This window comes from Vombatus ursinus, unplaced genomic scaffold, assembly GCF_900497805.2.
Source record: "Vombatus ursinus unplaced genomic scaffold, bare-nosed wombat genome assembly UNPS02010320.1, whole genome shotgun sequence".
Lineage (NCBI taxonomy): Eukaryota > Metazoa > Chordata > Mammalia > Diprotodontia > Vombatidae > Vombatus > Vombatus ursinus.
Window position 1 is genome coordinate 98,338 of NW_020950098.1, and position 22,658 is coordinate 120,995.

At 38.1% G+C, this 22,658-nt stretch overlaps 1 protein-coding gene across 1 annotated transcript; it reads left to right on the forward strand.

Moving 5' to 3' along the window:
• The first annotated feature begins 1,444 nt into the window (after positions 1-1,444).
• On the forward strand, positions 1,445-21,469 carry LOC114037346 (lysozyme C-like). Its single transcript, XM_027854181.1, has 4 exons — positions 1,445-1,471; positions 15,262-15,397; positions 17,152-17,227; positions 21,403-21,469. Exons 1-4 carry the CDS (start codon positions 1,445-1,447, stop codon positions 21,467-21,469), a joined length of 306 nt encoding a protein of 101 aa, XP_027709982.1.
• The last annotated feature ends 1,189 nt before the right edge of the window (positions 21,470-22,658 follow it).

Sequence of the window (22,658 nt, forward strand, 5' to 3'; positions counted from 1 at the left end):
CTTCTATTTATCAGTTCTTTCTCTGGATGCAGATAGCATCTTTATTCATTTATCTTTTATTTTTAATTTGTGTATTTATAATAGTCAAAATGACTTAATCATTCAATGTCATTCTTAAAACAACATTGCTGTTACTGTATACAATGTTCTCTTGGTTTTGCTCACTTTGCTCTTTACCATTTCATGCATGTCTTTCCATGTTTTTAAGATCATTGAGCTCATCATCTCTTTTTTTTTCTTTGTTTGGGGGGGGGCTTTTTTTTGGTGAGGTAATTGGGGTCAAGTGACTTGTCCAGGGTCACACAGCTAGTAGGTGTCAAGAATCTGAGGCCAGATTTTTTTAACTCGAGTTCTGCTGACTCCAAGGCTAGAGCTCTATCTGCTGCACCACCTAACTGCACTGAGCTCATCATTTCTTACAGCACAGTAGTATCTGATAACAACCATACACCACAACTTGTTCAGTCATTTTCCAACTGATGGGGATCCCTACAATTTCCAGTTCTTTGCCACCAAAAAAGATAGCTATTATAAACATCTCATTCAAAGTTATAATTATTATTTATGAATTTCCCTTCATCTTTTTTTCCACTGTTTTCTTTCTTAGTCTCTCTTTTTACCCTATCCCTGTTACCTTATCTTCTCCCCACATCATCCCAAGTCCCAATCCTATTCCTCACTTGCGTGGCAGAGAAGATTCCACTGCAACATAGCTTGGGAATGGGTTAGACTCCATTCCAGCTCTGAAATTCTCTGAATCTCTGACTCTCTTATCTTGTATATACAGGGATTATGATTATCCATGGCTTTTCACTTGCTAAAGATTTCTATGCTCCTCTGACTTTGAATTGGCATTAGCTTAAGGAAGGTCGATTTTAGCCTGTTATTTAAACCTTATTTTCTCTCTCACTCTAACTGGACTTTGGGATAGAGGGAGAGTTATCATGTCATGCTATGTGCTCGGTCTTCTGCCTTCAGGGGAAGTGGGGAAATGCAGTCATATATGGGTTTTGTTTTCCGCATAACTAGAGTGTGGAACTGTCAAACAAGGAAGAGGAATTTAAGACAGAAGTTAAATACTGAGGCACATCTCAGCCTCCACAGTTTGATTACTCAGTCAACATAAAGGCACTCCTTCTTCTGGGGTTCATCTTCCTCACTACGGCAGTCCATGGTATCAAAATGGGAAGATGTGAATTTGTCAAAAGAATAGATTCACTATTCAAGGATAGCCTCCATGAAACCATCCTAGCTCACTGTAAGTCTGATCTCCTGTGGATCTCCACAGACACTAGGAGATGAGGGCTGAGAATGTGGGTGACAGTTTCAGAGGAATGCATGATTTGTTGTTCTTATTTTTTCAATTTCTTTGGTGTTAATATAATTTGAAACAAAAGTTTTCCATTTCAAAACATCACCAGGATGACCCAAAAGCCAAGTTTTCATGAATAAGATGTTCAGGGTAGGGATGGTAAATTGAAATCCTATTTAACTTAAAACTTGACCTACTGTTTCCTTCCAAATCTCTTATACTAAATCTGTAACTTTATTTTCCATAGGTTTGCATAATCCAAGTTCAAATTTTAGTTTAGATCCTTAGCCATGACCCCATTCCCCACCCATACCAACTTCCTCCACTTCAACACTAACAGAACCCTTACAGGATTATATAATTGGAGGGCATTCCCTGTCATAGTGCAGTCACTTAGAGAAGATGGTACCTCTTAGAAGAGAGTTCAAGGTTTTTGGACAAGAGCCAGAAATTCTGGCCAAAATGACTCTTCTGTCTCAGTGTTCAGCTCATAAGATGTGCTCCTGCACTCTAGTGCTGATGGACCTAAGCTAGAGATAATGGTTCCTGTCTCTGCATAATAGAGTTGAGGGTACAGTTTCAAATTGTTCTCCAGAATTATGCAGATAGTTTTCCTGATATTGAACCAGTCCTTCATTTCTGGTATAAAGCCCACATGGTCAGAGTGCATGATGTTTCTGATATATTGCTATAATCTCCTTTCTGGCATATGTGACAGGCAGTGAAAATGATCAGTCAGGAGACAGAAAGTCTCATTCAAGGAAAATCAAGAAAGTCAATATCAATGAATGGAAGAATATTGCAAGGAGGGCTAGGAGAATATCAGTGATAAAAGAGGATTACATTAATTCGGGTGTATGGATTTTCCTGGATAAGTATGACTGAATATGAAGTAATCACTATTAAAATGAATTCTTCACAGGGGTGTGTATAGCAGAGACACAGAGCAATTTGAACATCACAGCCACACACTACAATCCTAAAGATAAAAATACTAATTACGGAATATTTCAGATCAACAATCACTACTGGTGTGATGATAGCAAGACACCAAATTCATTGAATATCTGTGGAGTCAATTGCTCAGGTAAGAGCAACCTCATGGATTGAGCACAATAAAACTGCTCAACAAGCTATGCAGATTAAAAACTTACACAATGGAAGAAGCATTAGAATGCCAATAAGAAACTCTTACTTTCTCTTTTTTAATTTATTTATTCGTTTTTAGTTTTCAACATTCACTTCCACAAGATTTTGAGTTCCAAATTTTCTCCCCATCTCATCCCTCCCTCCACCCAAGATGGCATGAACTCTGTATACCCCTTTCCTCCAATCTGCCCTCTCTTCTATCTCACCCCCCTTTCTCTTATCCCCTTCCCCTTCTATTTTCCTATAGGACAGCATAGATTTCTATACCCCATTTCGTGTATTTCTTATTTACCAGTTGCATGTGAAAACAATTTTTTAACATGTGTTTTTAAGACTTTGGGTTCCAAATTTTATCCTCTCCTCCTTCCCCACCCACCCTAATTGAAAAGGCAAGCAACTCGATACAGGTTATACATGGGTAGTCATGCAAAACACTTCCATAGTAGTCATGTTGTAAAAAGCTAAGTATATTTCCCTTCATCCTATCCCACCCCCCATTTATTCTATTCTCTCTTTTGACCCTGTGCCTCCTCAGAAGTGTTTGCTTTTGATTACCCCCTCCCCCAATCTGCCTTCCCTTTCTCGTCCCCCTGCTCTCTTGTCTCCTTCTCCCCCCATTTTCCTGTAGAATAAGATAGATTTCCATACCCAACTGAGTGTTTATGTTATTCTCTCCTTAAACCAAATCCTGTGAGAATAAGATTCATTCTTTCCCTCTCACCTTCCCCCACTTTTCCTACATTGTAAGAGCCTTTTTTTTGCCTGTTTTATGGGAGATGATTTACCCTATTCTACCTCTCCCTTTCTCCTACCAGTATAATCCTCTCTTACCCCTTAATTTTATTCTCCAGATATCACCCCTTCATCTTCAACTCACCAAGTGCCCTCTATCTATCTATCTATCTATCTATACATATGTACATACATATATTTTTCCCCTCCAACTACCCTAATACTGACACTTGTTTTCTATTCAGCTCTGGTCTTTTCCTCAGGAATGCTTGAAAGTCCCCTATTTCATTGAATAACCATTTTTACCCTGAAGGATTATACTCAGTTTTGCTGGGCAGGTGATTCTTGCATGTAATCCTATCTCCTTTGCCCTCTGGAATATTGTATTCCAAACCCTGCAGTCCTTTAATGTAGAAGCTGCTAAATCTTGTGTTATCCTAATTGTGTTTCCATGATATTTGAATTGTTTCTTTCTGGCTGCTTGTAATATTTTCTCCTTGACCTGGGAACTCCAGAATTTGGCTACAATATTCCTAGGAGTTTTCCTTTGGGCATCTCTTTCAGGAGGTGATCAGTGAATTCTTTCCATTTCTATTTTGCCCTCTGGTTCTAAAATATCAGGGCAGGTTTCCTTGATGATTTCTTGACAGATGATGTCAAGGCTCTTTTTTATCATGGCTTTCAGATAGTCCAATAATTTTTAAATTCTCTCTCCTGGATCTATTTTCCAGGTCAGTTGTTTTTCCAATGAGATATTTCACATTGTTTTCTAATTTTTCATTCTTTTGGATTTGTTTTACAGTGTCTTGATTTCTCATAAAGTCACTAGCTTCCAATTACTCTGTTCTAATTTTTAAGGAAGTATTTTCTTCAGTAAGCTTTTGGACTTCCTTTTCCATTTGGCTAATTTTGCTTTTTAGGGCATTCTTCTTCTCAGCTTTTTGGACCTCTTTTGCCATTTGGGTTAGGCTATATTTTAAGGTGTTATTTTCTTCAGTATTTTTTTGGGTCTCCTTTAGCAAGCTGTTCACTTGTTTTTCATGATTTTCTTGCATCACTCTCATTTGTCTTCCTGGTTTTTCCTCTACTTCTCTTACTTGCTTCTCAAAATCCCTTTTGAGTTCGTCCATGGCCTGGGACTAATTCATATTTTTCTTGGAGGCTTTGGATGTAGGAGCTTTGACTTTGTTGTCCTCTCCTGGTTGTATGTTTTGATCTTCTTTGTTACCAAAGAAAGATTCTGTAGTCTGACTTTTTTTTGGACCTTTGTTTATTCATGATCCTAGCCAATTACTTGAGTTTTAAACTCTTTGTTAAGGTAAGAGTCTGCTTCCAGTGTGGAGAATGTACTATCCCAAGCTTCAGGGGTTTTGTGCAGCTGTTTTCAGAGATACTTCTAAGGACCTGTAAATTTTCAGTTCTTTTAAGGTGGTAAGATAAGGGGCAAGGTGTTTACTCCTTTCCTGGCCTGTTCTCTGGTCTATGAGTAACCACAAGCCCTCTTTCCTGTATTGGAACTGTGAGGAGAATTTCCTCTCCACAGCCCCTACAAGCACCACCACACCAGCACTCCTTCTCACCCCACGACTGCCACCCAGAACTGTGACCCAGATCCAAGCATACGCAAATCCTGCACCAGCAGAGAGATCCCTGCAGAGATCCCTCTGATCAGCCACTGGAATCCCCCTCAGTCTGTGGGCTGGAAGCTCCAGAAGCAGCCACCACCGCAGGGCCTCACACGAGGACCGGGGCTGGGACCGCACTTCTCTCTCTCACTGCAGACACAGACTTTTCCCACTGACCTTCCAAGTTGTCTTTGGCATTCCTGGGTTGAGAAGTCTGGAAACCACTACAGCTGCCCGTGATTTAGTCCTCTGAGGCCTGCTCCAGGTTCACTGAGGCCTGCCTTCCCTGAGCACGCACGCCGAACTGCGCTCCTCTCCCAGCCCAGCATGATATACCTTTCTGATCAACCATCCAGGCTGTCTTGGGCTGTAAATTTGTTTCACTCTGTCTTTTTGTGGGTTCTGCTGCTCTAGAATTTGTTTAGAGCCATTTTTTATAGGTATTTGGAGGGCTTTGGGGGAGAGCTCAAGCGAGTCACTGCTTTTACTCCGCCATCTTGATTCGCTCCCCCCCCCCCGAAACTCCTACTTTCCAATAAAGTTTCCAGTCCCTGTCTCATCATTCCCATGCAAAAAGGCTAACTCTTCTTAGGAGACTATCATTTCTTAGTCTTTTTGACTAGAACATGATCAAAGGAATGAACACAAACCTTCAACCTAAAATGGTAGCTACCATTCATTCCACCAATAAATGCTCTTAAACTACTTTATAATACATGTAATGGAAATTTTCATCAATTCAAGCTGATCCAATTAGTCCACATCGTAGGATCATAGATGTAAAGATCTCAGAAGCCATCTAGTCCATCACCTTCACTTCCTAGATGGCTAAAGTAAGGTTCAGGGAAGTAAAGTGATTTGACCAAAGTCATAAAGGAAGGAGGAAATGTTCAGGGTGAGATTTGAACCTGGGTCTTTCAGCTCTAGAATCTCTGCCTGGGATGTGTAGCTATGCTACTTCTAGCCCTGATTGTTTTCTGTGACCAGTGAGCAAAGTTATATTTTTTCCAAACTGCTGTTCTATGTGGTCAATCACCTTGGTGCACTGATTAGAAGGCTAGATTTGGTGACAGAAGACCTACATTTATTAGCTGACAACTCCATGATCATGCCCAAGTCATTTTACTCTGACAACTCCCTAGTCTTCATTACCTCTTAACTTGTTTCAAGGTTGAATTAACCTAATAATAATAACAATAATAATTCACTGTTCTTTTTAATTTGAAAAAAAAAATAATGCAAAAGGATTTCCATTCCTGCCTGATTTTGTTCCTGATTTTTTAAGTGGATGACACTCAACCTGGTGTCATGGACCCTCTACCCTGGGCCTAGAGTCAAGACACCTGGCTTTAAGTTCAGACATTAACATTGACTATGTCTTTGACCATGGACAATTCACATTTCCTCTCTGAGTCTCAATTTTATCATATGAAAAATGGGAATACCTGACTACCTGCCTGCTTCATAGGGTTATGGAGAGAAAAGCACTTTGTAAGCCTTAGAGTGACATAGAAATTCAAGTCAGTTTGATTAAAATGCTGTGTTCCATTGAAGTCTGGAAGGAGATGAATGAGAGAGCAAGCCTTCCTCTACTGCAGTCCCATTTACTTGAAATTTAGGGCAATAATCTTACAATATTGTTTCTACTACCTTGATAGGTAGGATTGGTTCTTTTAGATAAAATGAACTTGAAACTTATGTCTTCTTTCATTTCTCTTTCAGAACTTCTGGAAGAAAACCTCGTTAAAGCAGTAACTGTGTGAAGAAGATTTTAGCTAAACAAGCCATGAAAGCATGGTATGTTTTCAATCACTATAAACAAGAATTCATTTCTTTCAGTGATGGGCATGTTCAGTGGGAGAGAGTGTTCAAAGATAAAATCAAGTCCATTCTTTTGTGTATTATATAGCACCAATTAGTCTGGTAGAATATATTCATATTAGCAATCATTTTTTAACCATACTCTATAACACAATCTCTCCTAATAAGAATCCTAAGGTTGTGTGGTGCTGCCTTCTTAATTCTACAGAAGGATAATATATCACTGTAATAATTATCTTTCAAGGAAGTACAATATTGAAATTGCCCGCTAGGAGGCTCTCTACTTGAACTACCAATCATGAGATCTTGAAAATACTTTTTCTGGGCCCTACTGGAGACAGCCCTTTCCTAAGAGGCTTCAATATGCTTTCTGGTCACCAGAGGGTGCTCAAGTAGAAGATGTTGAGGCTACTCTGCCCACCCTCCAGTCATGCTCTGGCTATGTTCTTAGCACAAAGCAGCTAGTATTAAACTCATGCTAGGGTTCAAAACAAGGTCTGAAATGAAACATTGTTCAAAATATTAAAATATGAGGTCTGTGGACTATACTACTTTCAGGAACTCCTAAACCTTTTGGGTTTTGTTAACCCAATTTACAGCCCGCTGCATTCATGGATTCAGAGACTTAGAATCAAATGATTATGAAGTTTATTTTGTATAGAATAAAGCAAGAAATACCTAGGCCAATTTATTCATCTCTGATCATTTCTGATTATTGTCCCTGCCACCTCTTTGGGTTCATCTGGGGAGAATCTCAATCACACTCTGGTCAAAGAAATAATGGTGGGAGCACTCCCTCTCCATCTGAGAATCATGATCAAAAGAGAAAGCTACTTTCTCCCTCACTAGCTCAACAGGATTTATGATACTTGGAAGGCTCATTAACATAGCATCATTTTTCCTGATTTCTTTGAATCTCTATCTCTGTTCTCTGATGGAGACCTCTCCTGGCTGTACTGGCCTCCACTTGTTTTAATACATGACTCATGCTAGATAGTAACTTTATGGAGCCAAACTTTGTTCCAGAGCAGATCCAAATTTCTTTACCTGTCCATGTGACAGCTCCCTTGCTCTCCCTTCCTCTTTACCTCCTGCCCTGGAAGCCCAAATATCAAGACAACAGAAGGAAGAAAGAAAATGAAAAATAGACTTCTTCATGTATGAATACCCCTTATCCTGTTTCTTATTTCTGTGATCTCCCACCTCCAGTACATGAAGGGTGGTGGGCAATGGATTTCCCCTGTGAAAGTAATATCTGAAAATCCTCTGGGGTAAAAAATCCTCTGCCAATCTATTTTTGTGGCCAGGAGTCATCTCTCCATGGCTTGAAGGAAAACAATAATTCAGAGATGGAATAATGGGCAGAAGCATAAGTTACATAAAAATTTAATCAAAAGAGTGTGCAACATGACTATATGGGTCTTCCAACCCTTAGAAAGAGTGCTTGTTATATACTTGCTATGTATAGAGTACTGTGTTAGGTGATAAGAGAGAGAAAAGATCCAATAAGACAGTCCCTGACCTAATGGAGCTTAGGATCTAGGAGCTGGATTTGTCATAAATCCATATAGCTATAATTCAAAATGTTCCCTAGGTCCATAAGTGAGATGCAAACCAAGTACAAAAGGGAGAAATAGTTTTTGATTCTGGAGTTCACTGAAAGAAAGAAATGGTGGTTGAGCTGGACCTTAAAGGAAGGATTGATGGGATCAAATGGTTAGAAATGGGCCATTCTATGCATCAGGAATAGTGTGAGTAGAGTGGGGGCAGGACAGAAACAGAGTATGTACAGGGGAAAGGAAGGAATAGAGGTGTACCCCTTGAGGAAAGTTGTCTATGATGAGATAAGGCTGAAAGAATTTTGAGGTACCAGTTGGGAGGGAATAGAGATCCAGGCTGAGTTTGAATGTTATTTGCAAGGCAATAAATAGTCATTATGGGACTCGTGTCAGTAGTTCCGTATAACAAGAACTACTTAGATTCATGTAAGCTAGAGCTTAGGTGCAATTTGTCTTAATGTATTCAGAAGGTAGAACTTTAGCCGAAACTTGAAGGAAGTCAGAGAGGCCAGGAGGCAGAAATGAAGAGGGAGAGTTTCTGGCATGAGGGAGAGGAAGAGAAAGTGCTATGCAGTTGAGTGATGGAGTGTCTTGTTCAAGGCATGGTTAGGAGGTCTATGTCACTGGATGGTAGAGTATAGCAAGGAGGGTAAGGTGTAAGACTGGAAAGGGTTTTGTTCAGGTTATAAAAGGTTTTGAGTGCCCAACAGAGGAATTTGGATTTAATCCTAGAGGTAATTTGGAACCACTGGAGTTGTTGATTGGATAGGGAGTGACAAGTAAAGATTTGTGTTTTAGGAAGATCTTTTTCACAGATGAATGAAGCATGGACTGAAATGGGGAGAAACTTATGGGATGGAGAACAACTAAAGGGATAATGTTATAATCCAAGTGTGAGGTAATAAGAACCTGCAGTGGATGATGGATCTATCAGAATAGATTAGGGAACATACACGAGACATATTACAAGGTTGGAAAATGGATGTCATGTCAACTGATTAGATATGGGGAATGAGAAGGAGTGAGGAGTTAGAAATCACTCCTAGGTTGAAAGCATGTGTAAATTGGGAGGATGGTGGTATCTTCTACAATAATAAGGGCTTCAGCTGGGTAAGGTGTAGGAACACTCATTCATATATTTTGAATAGTTTTCTTCAGCATTGGGGAATGTGTTCAGTAGATACAGTTTATAAAATTCATTTCAGTAACAAATGGCAGTGCATTAGATGCTTGAGATAAACTCTGTCTCCCAGAAGCTTACAACCAAATAGCAAGGAAAAGACAAGCATCCAAATGTTTTTGAAACAAGGCAAAATGAGTTAGAAGCAAAAGAGACATGCAAAAAAAAATATTGGTTGAAATTTGAAGATTACTTTCACTTGGGTGGATCTTGAGAAACTTCAGGGAAGGGATGACATGGGATAAACTTTGAAGGAGAGGGAGTATTTTATATGATGAAAATGGCAGGGCAGAGGTAAGTGACATTTTCAAAAGCACAGAGATAGTAGACATTGGGACAAGAACAAGAGACACTAAAGAGTCTAGTTTGGTCACAGCATAGAACAGTAGATTCATTTGTTGGTTGCCTCAACACTAAGAATCAAAGAAGCTTCAGACTTGGTAGAAACTTTTGAAATCCAACAGCCCAATCCTCTTTTTAAAAATTAGAAAGCAAAGGCCAAATGAATGAGTTTTATTAAGAAGTCTTTATTTTCTGTTTATTTTTCTGTTTTGAAATAGATAATTGCATTTCATAAATATTAGTACATGTCTCCATATTCAGGCAAAACAAAAATGAACATTTATCCAACAGTAGTTTTGCTCAGTTTTTCATTGCTTCATCTCCCTTTCTCTGCAGGTCGGACTATATGTACAATTGTTTAATAAAAGATGCATCCCAATATCTCAAAGGTTGCCATCTGTAACCTGCCACTTTCAGGCCCCTCAACTCATCATGATTCCTCTGCCTAAAAAGAAGCTTCTTCAAATCAAATACTGTATTTTTTTCTCCTAAAATCATTTTCTCAAATAAAAGTTTGCACAGAATGAAGCAACTAGTTTTCAAAAGATAACGTTTAATAATGGTTTAATGCCTGGCTACATTTTTTGGGTATCCAGTAACACTCAAACTGAAAGAAAACTTGCCTCATTATCACATAAATCTGCATAATATTTAGGTTTGGATGTGAAGAGACAATTTAGTATCATGAATGCAGAAATTCTTCGATTCTTAAAAAAGCATGTTTTCAGAGATGACATCTTGAAGTGAATATGTGTAAGGTGAATTCCTGACCTGGCGAGTGCTGTCACCTCTATCTCTTCAGAAATCAACAGAAACCACTAAAAAGCGGGTGTATTTTAATGAGGCAACTACATTAGGCAAAGTATGAAAGGAAGAGGCTGATTATTTTCAAGAATCACATGTACTAATAATTCAATCTATAGAGATATAGATTTATATATGTATACTTATATATAAATTTATAGATTGAACATATAAATGTAGATATGTTTATATACATTTTGCTCAAAATTATGATATTTTGCTGAAATTTCTTCTTAGAAATGATGTTATTCTGGAGAAATATTCAGTGCCCATGTCTGGGCCTGGTCTACTTAATTAAACTGAAAATATTACAAAACTTAATATATAGATATGGTCAAATACCAGTCAGAATACCAAAAGAATGATTTACAGATACAGACAAAATAATTTTAAGAATTGACTTGGAGAAAAAAATAATCTAGAATGTCAAGGAAAATAATTTTTAAATAGTAGTAATGAAGCAAGAATAGCAAGCACTTCCAGACCTCCAACTATAATAGGAAATAGGAATTGTCAAAAGTATTTGGTACTGGTGACATAATAGAAGTAAACGTGAGGTTTGAATGAGTAGATAGATAATGACGTAGATAGAGACATAAATAGAGAAAAAGACATAAATATAGTGTTGTATACATATATATGTACATATATATATACATATATATATATATATGTTGCAAACCTTAAAAGTACATGAGTGGAACAGAGAAGACAAGAAGAATCAGAAACAAGTGAACTCAACAACTCACATTCTACGACCTTTTGACCCTAATTCAATCATTCCAGATTTTATCTATTCTTGTCAACTTTGCATTCTTTAAAAATTTGACAGGTTTAGGGCTTAAACACCTTATTGCCAGGATCATAGCCTTCCACAAAAGGCCTCTACTTGAGGGATTAGAGTAAAAGACTCAGATGTCAGATTTCTTGTCCTTAGTACTTCTCCTATGGGCTGCTAGCACTAAGTTTAATATCACTTCTTTGCTAGTACTTGAAAGACAGGAGACTTTACTCTTAGAATAAACTCTTAAAGACAAATATCCCAGTAAGAACATCTCCACTTCTTATGACCTGCCAGCTCCCACCTCTTCCTCCCCGAGTCCCAGTTACATAGAATCCCTAGCTTCCTCTCCTCTGCTACTTGTCCCCATTCTCTCATCCTCACCTACCCCAGGATGTCCTCTCTCAACCCCACAATCCAGCTGTCAGATGTTTCCTAGTTCTTTCTTGAATTTTCTTTCATTTGCTCATTCATGAACTTTCCTTCATCTTACACCAAATCTCTCATACTCTTTCCAGGAGTCACAGAGAACTCCCAGAAGACACTGCATCCCTAGCCTCCCTCTTTCCTAATGGATGCACCTTCTCATATACTCCCCATAGTAGATCAGAAGGAAGCATACTCCTTGTTCAACATTGCCAGTTACAGACCCTTCCTCCACCATTACTCCATGAACCCTCCTCCTTTAAAGTTACTCTATGTTCATCGATCCCTTTCTCTAGATCCTGCTCCTAGTTATCTACCAACCCAGTGGCTGTCTGGATGGGGGAATGAGGAGGAGACATATTGAGAAATAATGCAGAAATAAAAGATATCAATACAAAATTCTTTGAAAAAATTTTAAAATATGTCTAACCATGACCCATCATCATTCCATTCTTCCTTGTACTTCATTAACATAGATGTCCAATAAATGCTTGTCAAGTTGATAAATTAGATGTGATTACTATGCCATTGATCTGTGAAAGACTGTGCAGAACAGAAGAGTGGTCACAGTACTGAGGAAGAGCAAATGTCCTGATTTTGAAAGGGTGGAATATGGGAGAGGCAAATATTCTCTGTCTTTACTAGGATCTCCAGTCCCCCTTCTCTCAGTGTTCTGCAGGCTCTTTCACTTGTTCTAACTTCATTTTCCTCCTTTCCCAATCTCAACCCTGCCAGTTCAACTCTAGCTTCTCATACTTTGTTCCCTTATGTTATCACTATTCACACCTTGTGAAATCCCAACCCTGGGTCACTGTCCTGCCTTCAGCCTCCCATTTGTTTTCTTCATTTCTGCTGACATGCTTTTACTAGAGGAAGTTTCATGACCAAGTTGGCTGGGTCCAATTCAAATGTATGTGATTGAATCTCAAGTAGGTGCTCATTACAATAAAGCAATCCTTTTACCCTTATCAAATTAATTCTCTTTCACATTCCTCAGAGCATCTGTTCTAAAAGTTCTCTTTTCAACTCAAGCCACTCACACCACCACCTCCTCCTTTTATTTCAGGAGAGTCCCTTGTCTCATACTTTACCGAGAAAATAGAATTTAATCACACAAACTCTTCTCTTCTTTTCCATGTCTCAAAACTTCATGTTATCTTCCCTCACTTTCTCCCTTATTCCAATTTCTTTTTTTTTTAATTTTTTATTCATTATATCAACTGAGCAAAGTCCACCCCTCAAAACTGCAGAGTCCAAGCTGAGTTGAAAACAGAAAAGTTTTATTAGGAAGAAAATCAGACACTAGTGCAGAGGTACCCTAATACAAAGTGCAAAGGATTCCACAGCCCACTAGAGGAAGGGGAGATTTCTGCTTAAAAACCACAAATGAGAGGTTTATGGAGAGATGGGGGGGGGGGGGAATGGACAGTCCTTGTTAGAAACAGTTTGGACACAGAAGCAGGATGTTTTGTAAGAACAATTGACCACAAGACTGGTTTGGGCCAGGTTGGGTTTGTGTGGGGGGCACAGCTCAGCAAGGTCAGCCAGAGAACATTAGCAAAGTCTTCTGGGAGCAAACAAGACTTTGGCTCACTGCAGGCTCCAGATTGGTGCCTTTCAGCAAACAGGCTTGTTCTGTCCCATGCACATGCCTGATAAGGTAACTCACAGAAAACAAACATATTAATCTCAAGGGTATTCCACATGTTTTTAATTTAAATTTTAAACTTAAATACAGAAAAGGAAAATATAGTCAACATTTCCATGTATACAACAGAACATAAGGAGAATGGGAAACCATGAATTTCCATTTGAGATTATTTACTTTTTCTTAAAAAAATGATGGGATAAACACTGCACATTGTTTTTGAAGCTACCCAACTTTTCTGTGCATCCTTCTAAGTGTTCCTTTGTTCTCTGCTGTGTACTTTTTCTTGTCCCTCCCTTACCATTCTCCCTTAGAGAAGACTGCAAACTACATACAAATAAATATACATATATAATTATATATGTATGTATGTATAGATGTATAGATATACACATATACACACATATGTATGAAACTATACGATACATAATTCTGTTTATCAGTTCTTTCTCTGGAGGTGGATAACAATCTTCCTTCGTAGATCCTTTTTAGATGGTTTGAGTATTTATGATACTCAAGATACTCAAGTCATTCAAAGTTGTTCCTAGGACAGTATTTCTGTTACTACATATATGTTTCTCTTTCTACAGCACATTTCACTTTTCATTTTTTCATGCAAGCCTTTCCATGTTTTTCTAAAATCAACCAGACCTCCTAATATTGAACCAGCCCTGCATTCTTGGTATAAATCTTACCTGGTCATGTGTATTATTCTCATGATAAGTTGTAATCTTTTTACTAATATTTTATTTAAAATTTTTGCATCTATATTCATTAAGAAATTAGTCTATAATTTTCATTCTCTGTTTTGACTTTTCCTAGTTTAAGTATCAGCACCATATTTGTATCATAACAAGATTTTGGTAAGACTCCTTCTTTGCCTATTTTCCCAAATAGTCTATATAGTATTGGAATTAATTGTTCTTTAAATGTTTGATAGAATTCACTTGTAAATCCATTGGGCCCTGGAGATTTTTTCCTAGGGAATTCATTGATGGCTTGTTTAATTTCCTTTTCTGAGATGGAGTTATGTAAGCATTTTACTTCTTCTTCTGTTAATCTGAACAATTTATATTTTTGTAAACATTCATCCATTTCACTAAGATTGTGAAATTTATTGGCATACAGTTGGGAAAAATAGTTCCTAATTACTGTTTGAATTTCCTCTTCATTGGTGGTGAATTCACCCTTTTCATTTTTTATACTGGTAATTTCATTTTCTTCCTTCTTTTTTTTAAATTAAATTAACCAAATGTTTATCTATTGTATTGTTGTTTTTTTCATAAAGTCAGCTCTTAGTTTTATTTATTAGTTCAATAGTTTTCTTAATTTCAATTTTATTAATCTCTCCTTTGGTTTTCAGTATTTCTAATTTGGTATTTAATTAGGGATTTTTAATTTGTTATTTTTTTCTTTAGCAGAAAAAGCTTTTGACAAAATACAATATTCATTTCTATTAAAAACACCAGAGAGGATAGGAATAAATGGAGTTTTCCTTAAAATGTTAAGTAACATCTACCTAAAACCTTCAACAAGCATTATATGTAATGGGGATAAACTAGAAGTATTTCCAGTAAGATCAGGGGTGAAAAAAGGATGCCCATTATCACCACTGTTATTCAATATGGTACTAGAAATGTTACTTTTAGCAATAAGAGAAGAAAAGGAAATTGAAGGAATTAAAATAGGCAAAAAAAAGAAATAAAGCTAGGTCCTCCTACTTGCAGGGTGAGAGCTCCATCCACTGCAGCACCTATAAACTATATTAGTGCTGAAGAAGGATCTCATTAGTTCAGACCTATTAACTTTCCTGGATAAATATGATTAGATATGAAATAATCACTATTAAAATAAATTCATCACAGTGGTGTGCTTGGTGGAGAGTGATTTGAACACCACAGCTACACACTATAATCCTGGAGATCAAAGCACTAATTATGGGATATTTCAGATAAATAGTCACTACTGGTGTGATGATGGCAAGACACCAAACACAAGGTGTGAAGTTACTTGCTCAGGTAAGAGCAACCTCGTGGATTTAGGGCACAAGCTATGCAGATTAAAAATCTACACAAGGGAAGAAGCTTTCCAAGGCCAATAAGAAACTCCTACTTTCTAATTAACCTTCTAGTCCCTGTCTCATCACTCCCAAGCCCAAAAAGGCAATCTGTTCTTAGGAGAGTATAATTTTTTAATCCTTTTGACTGGAACTTAATCAATCAGGAGCAATGAACACAGTCCTTCAGATTCACTTTTCATTTTAAGTAGCTACCTAAACTAGTTTCCAGCAATAAATGCCCTTAGGCTAGGGAATGTCGATAATGGAAATTTTTAACAATTCAGGCTAATCCCATTAGTCCACCTTAGAGGATCATAGATGTAGAAGAGATGTAAGAAGCCATGTAGTACATCACCCTCTCTTCACAGATGGTTGAAGTGAGGTCCAGGGAAGTAAAGTGATTTGTCTAAGGTCATACAGAGAGGAGGAAGTGTCCAAGGTGAGATTTGAACCTTAGTCTTTCAGCTCCAGAATTTGTGTTTGCAAGGTGTGGCTATGCTACTTCTAGCCCTGACTGTTTTCTATGACCAGTGAGCAAAGTTATGTATTTTTCCAAGCTTCTGTTCTGTGTGGTCAGTCAACTTGGTACAGTGGTAGAGGGCTAGCACTGGTGGTCAAAAGACTCAGGTTTAAATTTTTCATCTGTCACTAGCTGACAGCTGAGTGATCACGCACAAGTCACTTCACTCTGACAACTCCCTACTCTTCATCTCCTCTTGGCTTGTTTTAAAGATGAGTTAAGTAATGTGGAACCCCAAGAAGCCCGATATAAAACCAAGTCTGCTCTAAGAAAGAGACAAACAAATCAGAGCGCATGTGTCCACAGTTTAATTTCTCTCAAGCTGGCTTGGCATGCATTGCATGGCAGTTTAGAAATGGCTGGGTTCAGGATTTGGGGTTACAGAGTTATAAGCCTTCAAACAATAGGTGTTCCCAAAGGATGTCAATCAACTCTGGGAGGTGGGCTATATTAAAATGAGGATCTTTTGAGTAGTGATCCAGGTCACTCAACCCTGGTCAAAGAGACATGAATTTCCATATCACCTGTCTTGATAATAGGGAGGAATCAACATTTTCCCAGATTTGTCTAGGCAACATAATGAAGAAGGACTGAACTTTGAAAGAAAGGGGGATGGGGAAGCTCTGAGTTTCCAAGATAACGATTACTAAGAAAAATCATTTTTCACACTAATAATAATAATAATAATAATTCACTGCCTTTTTTAATTTGAAAGAAAAAAATAATGAAAAAGGATTTCCATTCATTCCTGACTTTGTTCCTGATCATTTAAATGGATGATCTTAAACCTTCTATCATGCACCCTTCACCCAGGACCTGGCTTTAAGTTCTGACATTAACATTGACTATGTGTTTGACTCTTGGATGATTCACATCTCCTCTCTTAGTCTCAATTTTCTCATCTGAAAAATGGGGATAACTGCCTGCTTCATAGGGTTATAGAGAAAAAAAGCCCTTTGTAAGCTTTAAAGTGATATATAAATTCAAGTCATTTTGATTAAAGTGCTGCATTACACTTAGGTCTGGAAGGAGATGAATGAGAGAACGGACCTTTCTCTACGGCAGCCTTATGTATCTGAAATTAGGGAGAATAATCTTCCAATATTGTTTCTGCCGCCATAATAATTAGGATTTGTTCTTTTAGATAAAATGAACTTGAAACTTGCTTGTGTCTTCTTTCATTTTTCTTTCAGAAATTCAGAAAGATAACTTTGTTAAAGCAGTAAACTGTGAGAAGAAGATTGAAGCTTGGCATGGCATGCAGGCATGGTATGTTTCCAGTCACTATAAATAATTCATTGCTTTTAATGGTGAGCATGTTTAGTGAAAGAAGGCGTTTAAAGATAAAATAAAGTCCATTCTGCTGCGTATTGTATAGCAGCATCTAGGCTGGTAGGGTATATTTATATTAGCAATCATCTTTTAACAATACTCTATAGCCCAACCTCTCCTAATAAGAATCTTAGGGCTATGTGCTGCTGCTTTCCTAATTCTACAGCAAGATAATATATGACTGTAACAATTCTCTAGCAAGGAAGTACAATGTTGGAATTGCCCATTAGGAGCCTCTCTACATGAACCACCAATCAAGTGATCATGTAAATCCTTTTTCTGGGCTCTACTGCAGATAGCCCTTTCCTAAGAGGCTGCAATGTGCATTCTGGTCATCAGAGGGAGCTCAGCCAGAAGAAGTTAAGGCTACTCTGCCTCCAGTGAGGCTCTGATTGTGTTCTTAGAACAGAGCAGCTAGCACTAAGCTCATGCTGGCAGGGTTCAAAAAAGCATCTGAAATTAAATATTGTTTAAAATATTAAAATATGAGGTCTGCTTCCTGAACCCCTAAATTTTGTTCTCCCAGTTCATTGCCCAATGCATTCCTTGATTCAGAGACTTAGAATCAAATGATTATAGAATTTATTTTGTATAGAACAGGAATAAGGGTAGGGGCATTCCCTCTCTATCTGAGAATCATAATCAAAAGAGAAACCGACTTTCTCTCTGACTACCATGCCAGGATTTAGGATAAATGGAAGTCTCATTAACCCAGGATCATTTCTCCTGATTGCTTCATATCTCTCTGATCTGTGATGGAGACTGTCCTGGATGTGATGGCTTCTACTTGTTTTGCTATATGTTCCGTGCTCAGAAAGTCTCCTCATGGAGCCCCAGCTTTTTTCCAGTAGAATTCCTAATTCCTCTACCTATCCAGGTGGCCACTCCCTCATTCTCCCTTCCTATTCCCCTCCTTTTCAGGAAGCCCAAATAGCAAGTCAACAGAACGAAGAAACAAAATGAAAAAGAGACTTCTTGGGTGTGAACAGCACACTGGCTCTCACTGACTGGCCAGCAGTAGGTCCTTACCCAAGTACCACTTAATGGTTATTGTTTGGACCAGGATGGCTCAAAGTGAATGTAAATAGTAATTGTTTCTCTTTTAACAAAAAACCCAGAGGGTCTTCCCCTCCCAGTTTGATTATTTTTATTTTGGATTAAAGTGACCAACCCTTGGCTCAGCTCTTAAACAGCTCTACTCACTGAATGGCATAACCTTAGTCAAAGTGAGAACTCCTTTCACAAACTATTTTGATTAAATTTTTATGTAACTTGTGCTTCTGCCTGCTATTCCATCTCCGAATCATTATTTTCCTCTATCAGAGGGCAGAGATAGAGATTCAAAGCAATCAGGAGAAATGATCCTGTGTTAAAGAAACTTCAACCTATCATAAATCCTGTTTTGTTAATGAGGGGAAAAGTGGATTTCTCTTTTGATCATAATTCTCAGATGGAGAGGAAATGCCCCTACCATTGTTCCTTTCCCATTTTCCCTCTTCCCTGCTGTACCCATATAGGTGGTAGAGAAATCAGTTGGAAATGATTAGAGATGAATAAATTTGGCTAGGTATTGTTTGCTTTATTCTATACTAAATAAATTCTATTATCATTTGATTCTAAGTCTGAATCAATGAATCCAGTGGGCAGTGAACTGAAAGAAGAAAACCCAAAAGGTTTAGGAGCACATGAAGTAATATAGGCCACAGACTTCATATTTTAATATCTTAAACAATATTTCATTTCAGACCCTATTTTGAACCCTGCCGGCATGAGCGTAGTGCTAGCTACCTTGTGCTGAGAACATAGTCACAACATGAGCGGAGGTGGGGAGAGCAGCCTCATCTTGTGTCTGAGCACTCTCTAGTGATCAGAATGCATATTGCGGCCTCTTTGGAAAGAGCTATCTTTCTGAGTTGCGAAATTTCCTCTTGAGGAAAAACTCCTCTGCCAATCTGTTTTTGTGGCCAAGAATCATCTCTCCACAGCCCAGAGGAAAATAATAATCCAGAGATGGAATAACAGGCAGAAGCACAAGTTATATAAAAATTTAATCAAAATAGTTTGAGACATGACTATCTGGGTCTTCAGACTTTTAAAAAGAGCACTTACTATATACCTGCTATGTATAGAGCACTGTGATAGGTGTTGATAAAGAGAAAAAATTCAATAAGATATGGTCCTGCCCTCTTGGAGTTTAGGATCTATGAGCTGGTTTTGCCATAAACTGAGATAGCTATAACTCAAAATGATCCCTAAGACCATGAGTGAGATGTAAACCAAGTACAAAAGGGAGAAATCATTGTTGAGTCTGGAGTTCATTGAAAGAAAGAAATGGTGGTTAAGCTGGAGCTTAAGGGAAGGGTGGATAGGATCAACTGGTTAGAAACAGACCATTCAATGCATAAGGAATAGTCTGAGTAGAGTGGGGGCAGGACAGCAACAGGATATGTATGGGGTTCAGGAAGGAATGGAAATGTACCACTTGAGGAAAGATGTCTATAAGATAAGACTGAATGAACTGAGAGGTACCAGTTCAGAAAGAATAGGGAGCCAGGCTGAGTTCGAATGTTATTTGTCAGCAATAAGTAGTATTTATCGGACTCATGTCAATAGTCTCATACAACAAGAACTACTTAGATTCATGCAACCTAGAGCTCAGGTGTAATTTCTCTTAATGTATTGAGAAGGTAAGACTTTAGCTGAGACTTGAAGGAAGTCAGAGAAGCCAGGAGGCAGAAATGAGGAGGAAGAGAGCTCCTGGCATGTGAGAGAGGCAAAGAAATGCTGTTGAGAGATGAAGTGTCTTGTTCAAGGCACAGTTAGGAAGCCAGTGTCACTGAATTGTGGAGTACAGCATGGAGCGTAAGGCCAGAAGACTGGCAAGGTGGGTTTGGTCCAGCATGTAAAAGGCTTTGAATGCCCAACAGAGGATTTTGGATTTGATCCTGGAGGTAATTTGTAATCACTGGAGTTGTTGATTGGATAGGAGGTGACATGGTGAGATTTGTGTTTTTGAAGATCTTTTTGACAGTTGAATGGAGGATGGACTGGAATGGGGAGAAATTCATGGGAGAGAGACCAACCGAAAGGTTGCTGTTATAATCCAGGTATGAGGCGATAAGAACCTATACCAAGATGACAGAAGTGTCCGAATAGATTAGGGAACATATATGAGAGGTATTGCAAGGGTATAAAATGGATGTCTTGGTTAGATATGGGGATTAGATATGTGGAATGAGAGGAAGTGAAGAATCAGAAATCACTCCATGGGTAAATGGGAGTATTGTGATATTTTCTACAATAATAAGGTCTGGTGTTGGATGGGGTGGAGGAATGTTCTATTAAGGACTATTAATATGTTTTGAATTGATTTCTTCAGCACTGGGTAGTGTATTTGGTAGTTGCTCTTCATAAAATTCATTTCAATAACCAAAGGCCCTCTATTAGATGCTTGAGTTAAACTCTTTCTCCAAGAAGCTTACAACCAAATAGGAAGGCAAAGAGAAGTATTCAAATGGTTATGAAACAAGGCAAAATGTCTTAGATGTAAAGCAGACATTCAGAAAAAAAATATCAGTTGAAATTAGAAGAGAGAGATCACTTTCATTGGGTGATTCTTGAGAAGCTTCATGGAGGAGGTGACAGGGGATGAGCCTTGAAGGAGAGGGGGAATTTTATGTGGTGAAAATGGCAAGGCAGAGGGGAGTGACCATTCTATGCATGGGGGACACTTTCAAAAGCACAGAGATGGTAGACATTGGGACAAGAACAGGAGACACTAAAGAGTCTAGTTAGGTGAGAACATAAAATAATGGATTCATTTATTGGTTGTCTCAACATTAAGAATCACAGAAGTTTCAGAACTGGTAGAAACTTTTGAAATCTAATAGCCAGATCTTCTTTCTAAAATAAAAAAGTCAAAGTCTAATGAATGACTTCTATTAGGACTATTTGGGTTTTTTTTTTGTTGGTTTGTTTTTCTATTTTGAAATAGATAATTGCATTTCATAAATATTACTACATGTCTCCATATTCATGCAAATCAAAAATGAATATTTATCCAAGGGTAGTTTTGCTCACTTTTCCATTGCTTTATCTCCCTTTCTCTGCAGGTTAGGCTGGCAAAACAATTGCACAGGAAGAATTGTTTCCAAGTATCTTGAAGGTTGTCATCTATAACCTGACATTTTTAGGTCCTCCAGCTCATCACAATTCCTTTGTTTATAAAGGAGCTTTTACAAATCAAATATTGTATTTTTCCCTTAAAAATCATTTTCTCTAATAAAGTTGGCACAGAACAAAGCAACTAGTTTTCAAAAGACAATGTTTAATAATGATTTAATGCCTGGCTACATTTTTTAGATTTTCAGGAACACTCAAACTGAAAGGAAACTTGTCTGGTTATCACACAAAACTGCATGATATTCAGGTTTGAGTATGAAGTATCATAAATACAGAAATTCTTCAGTTCTACAAAAAACATGTTTCCAGAGACAACATTTTAAAGTGAATTGTGCAAGGCGAAATCTTGACCCATTGGTGGCTATCACATCAAGTGGCTAACGTGAGGGCAGGAAAGTAAAGTGATTTGTCCAAGGTCATAGAGGGAGAAGGAAGTGCCCAAGGTGAGATTTGAACCTGAGTCTTTCAGCTCCAGAATCTGTGCCTTAAAGGTGTAGCTATACTACTTCTAATCCTGACTGGTTTTTTTTTGTGACCAGTGAGCCAAGTTATGTTTTTTCCCAAGCTGCTGTTCTATGTGATCAGTCAACTTGGTGCACTGGCTAGAAGGCTGGAATTGGTGGAAGGAAGATCTGGGTTCAAATTCTGCATCTGTCACAGCTGACAGCCGAGTGATCTTGCACTAGTCACTTCATTCTGACAACCCCCTAATCTTCATCTCCTCTTAGTTTACTTTAAGGATGTGTTAAACAAAATAATAATAATAATAATTCATTGCTCTTTTTAATTGGAAAGAAAAACATAATGAAAAAGGATTTCCATTCCTTCCTGATTTTGTTCCTGACTTTTTAATTTTTTTAATTTTTTTTTTATTTTTAGGCAATTGGGGTTAAGTGACTTGCCCAGGGTCACACAGCTAGTAAGTGTCAAGTGTTTGGTCTGAGGCCGGATTTGAACTCAGGTCCTCCTGACTTCAGGGCCAGTGCTCTATCCACTGCACCACCTAGCTGCCCCCAATTTTTTAAATTTTTTTTTTTATTTCCTGATTTTTTAAATGGATAACCCTCAACCTACTGTCATGCATCCTGCACCCTGGGCTTGGAGTCGAGACACCTGGTTTTAAGTTCTGACATTAATATTGATTATGTGTTTGACTATGGATGATTCACATCTCCTCTCTTAGTCT

Bases quoted from the DNA above. Each gene is read 5' to 3' on its own strand.
- LOC114037346 (XM_027854181.1), top strand. From the start codon at position 1,445: ATGAATAAGATGTTCAGGGTAGGGATG. The intron at 1,472-15,261 runs GTAAATTGAAAT...TGCTTGGTGGAG, and splicing joins AGATGTTCAGGGTAGGGATG to AGTGATTTGAACACCACAGC. The intron at 15,398-17,151 runs GTAAGAGCAACC...TTTTTCTTTCAG, and splicing joins GTGTGAAGTTACTTGCTCAG to AAATTCAGAAAGATAACTTT.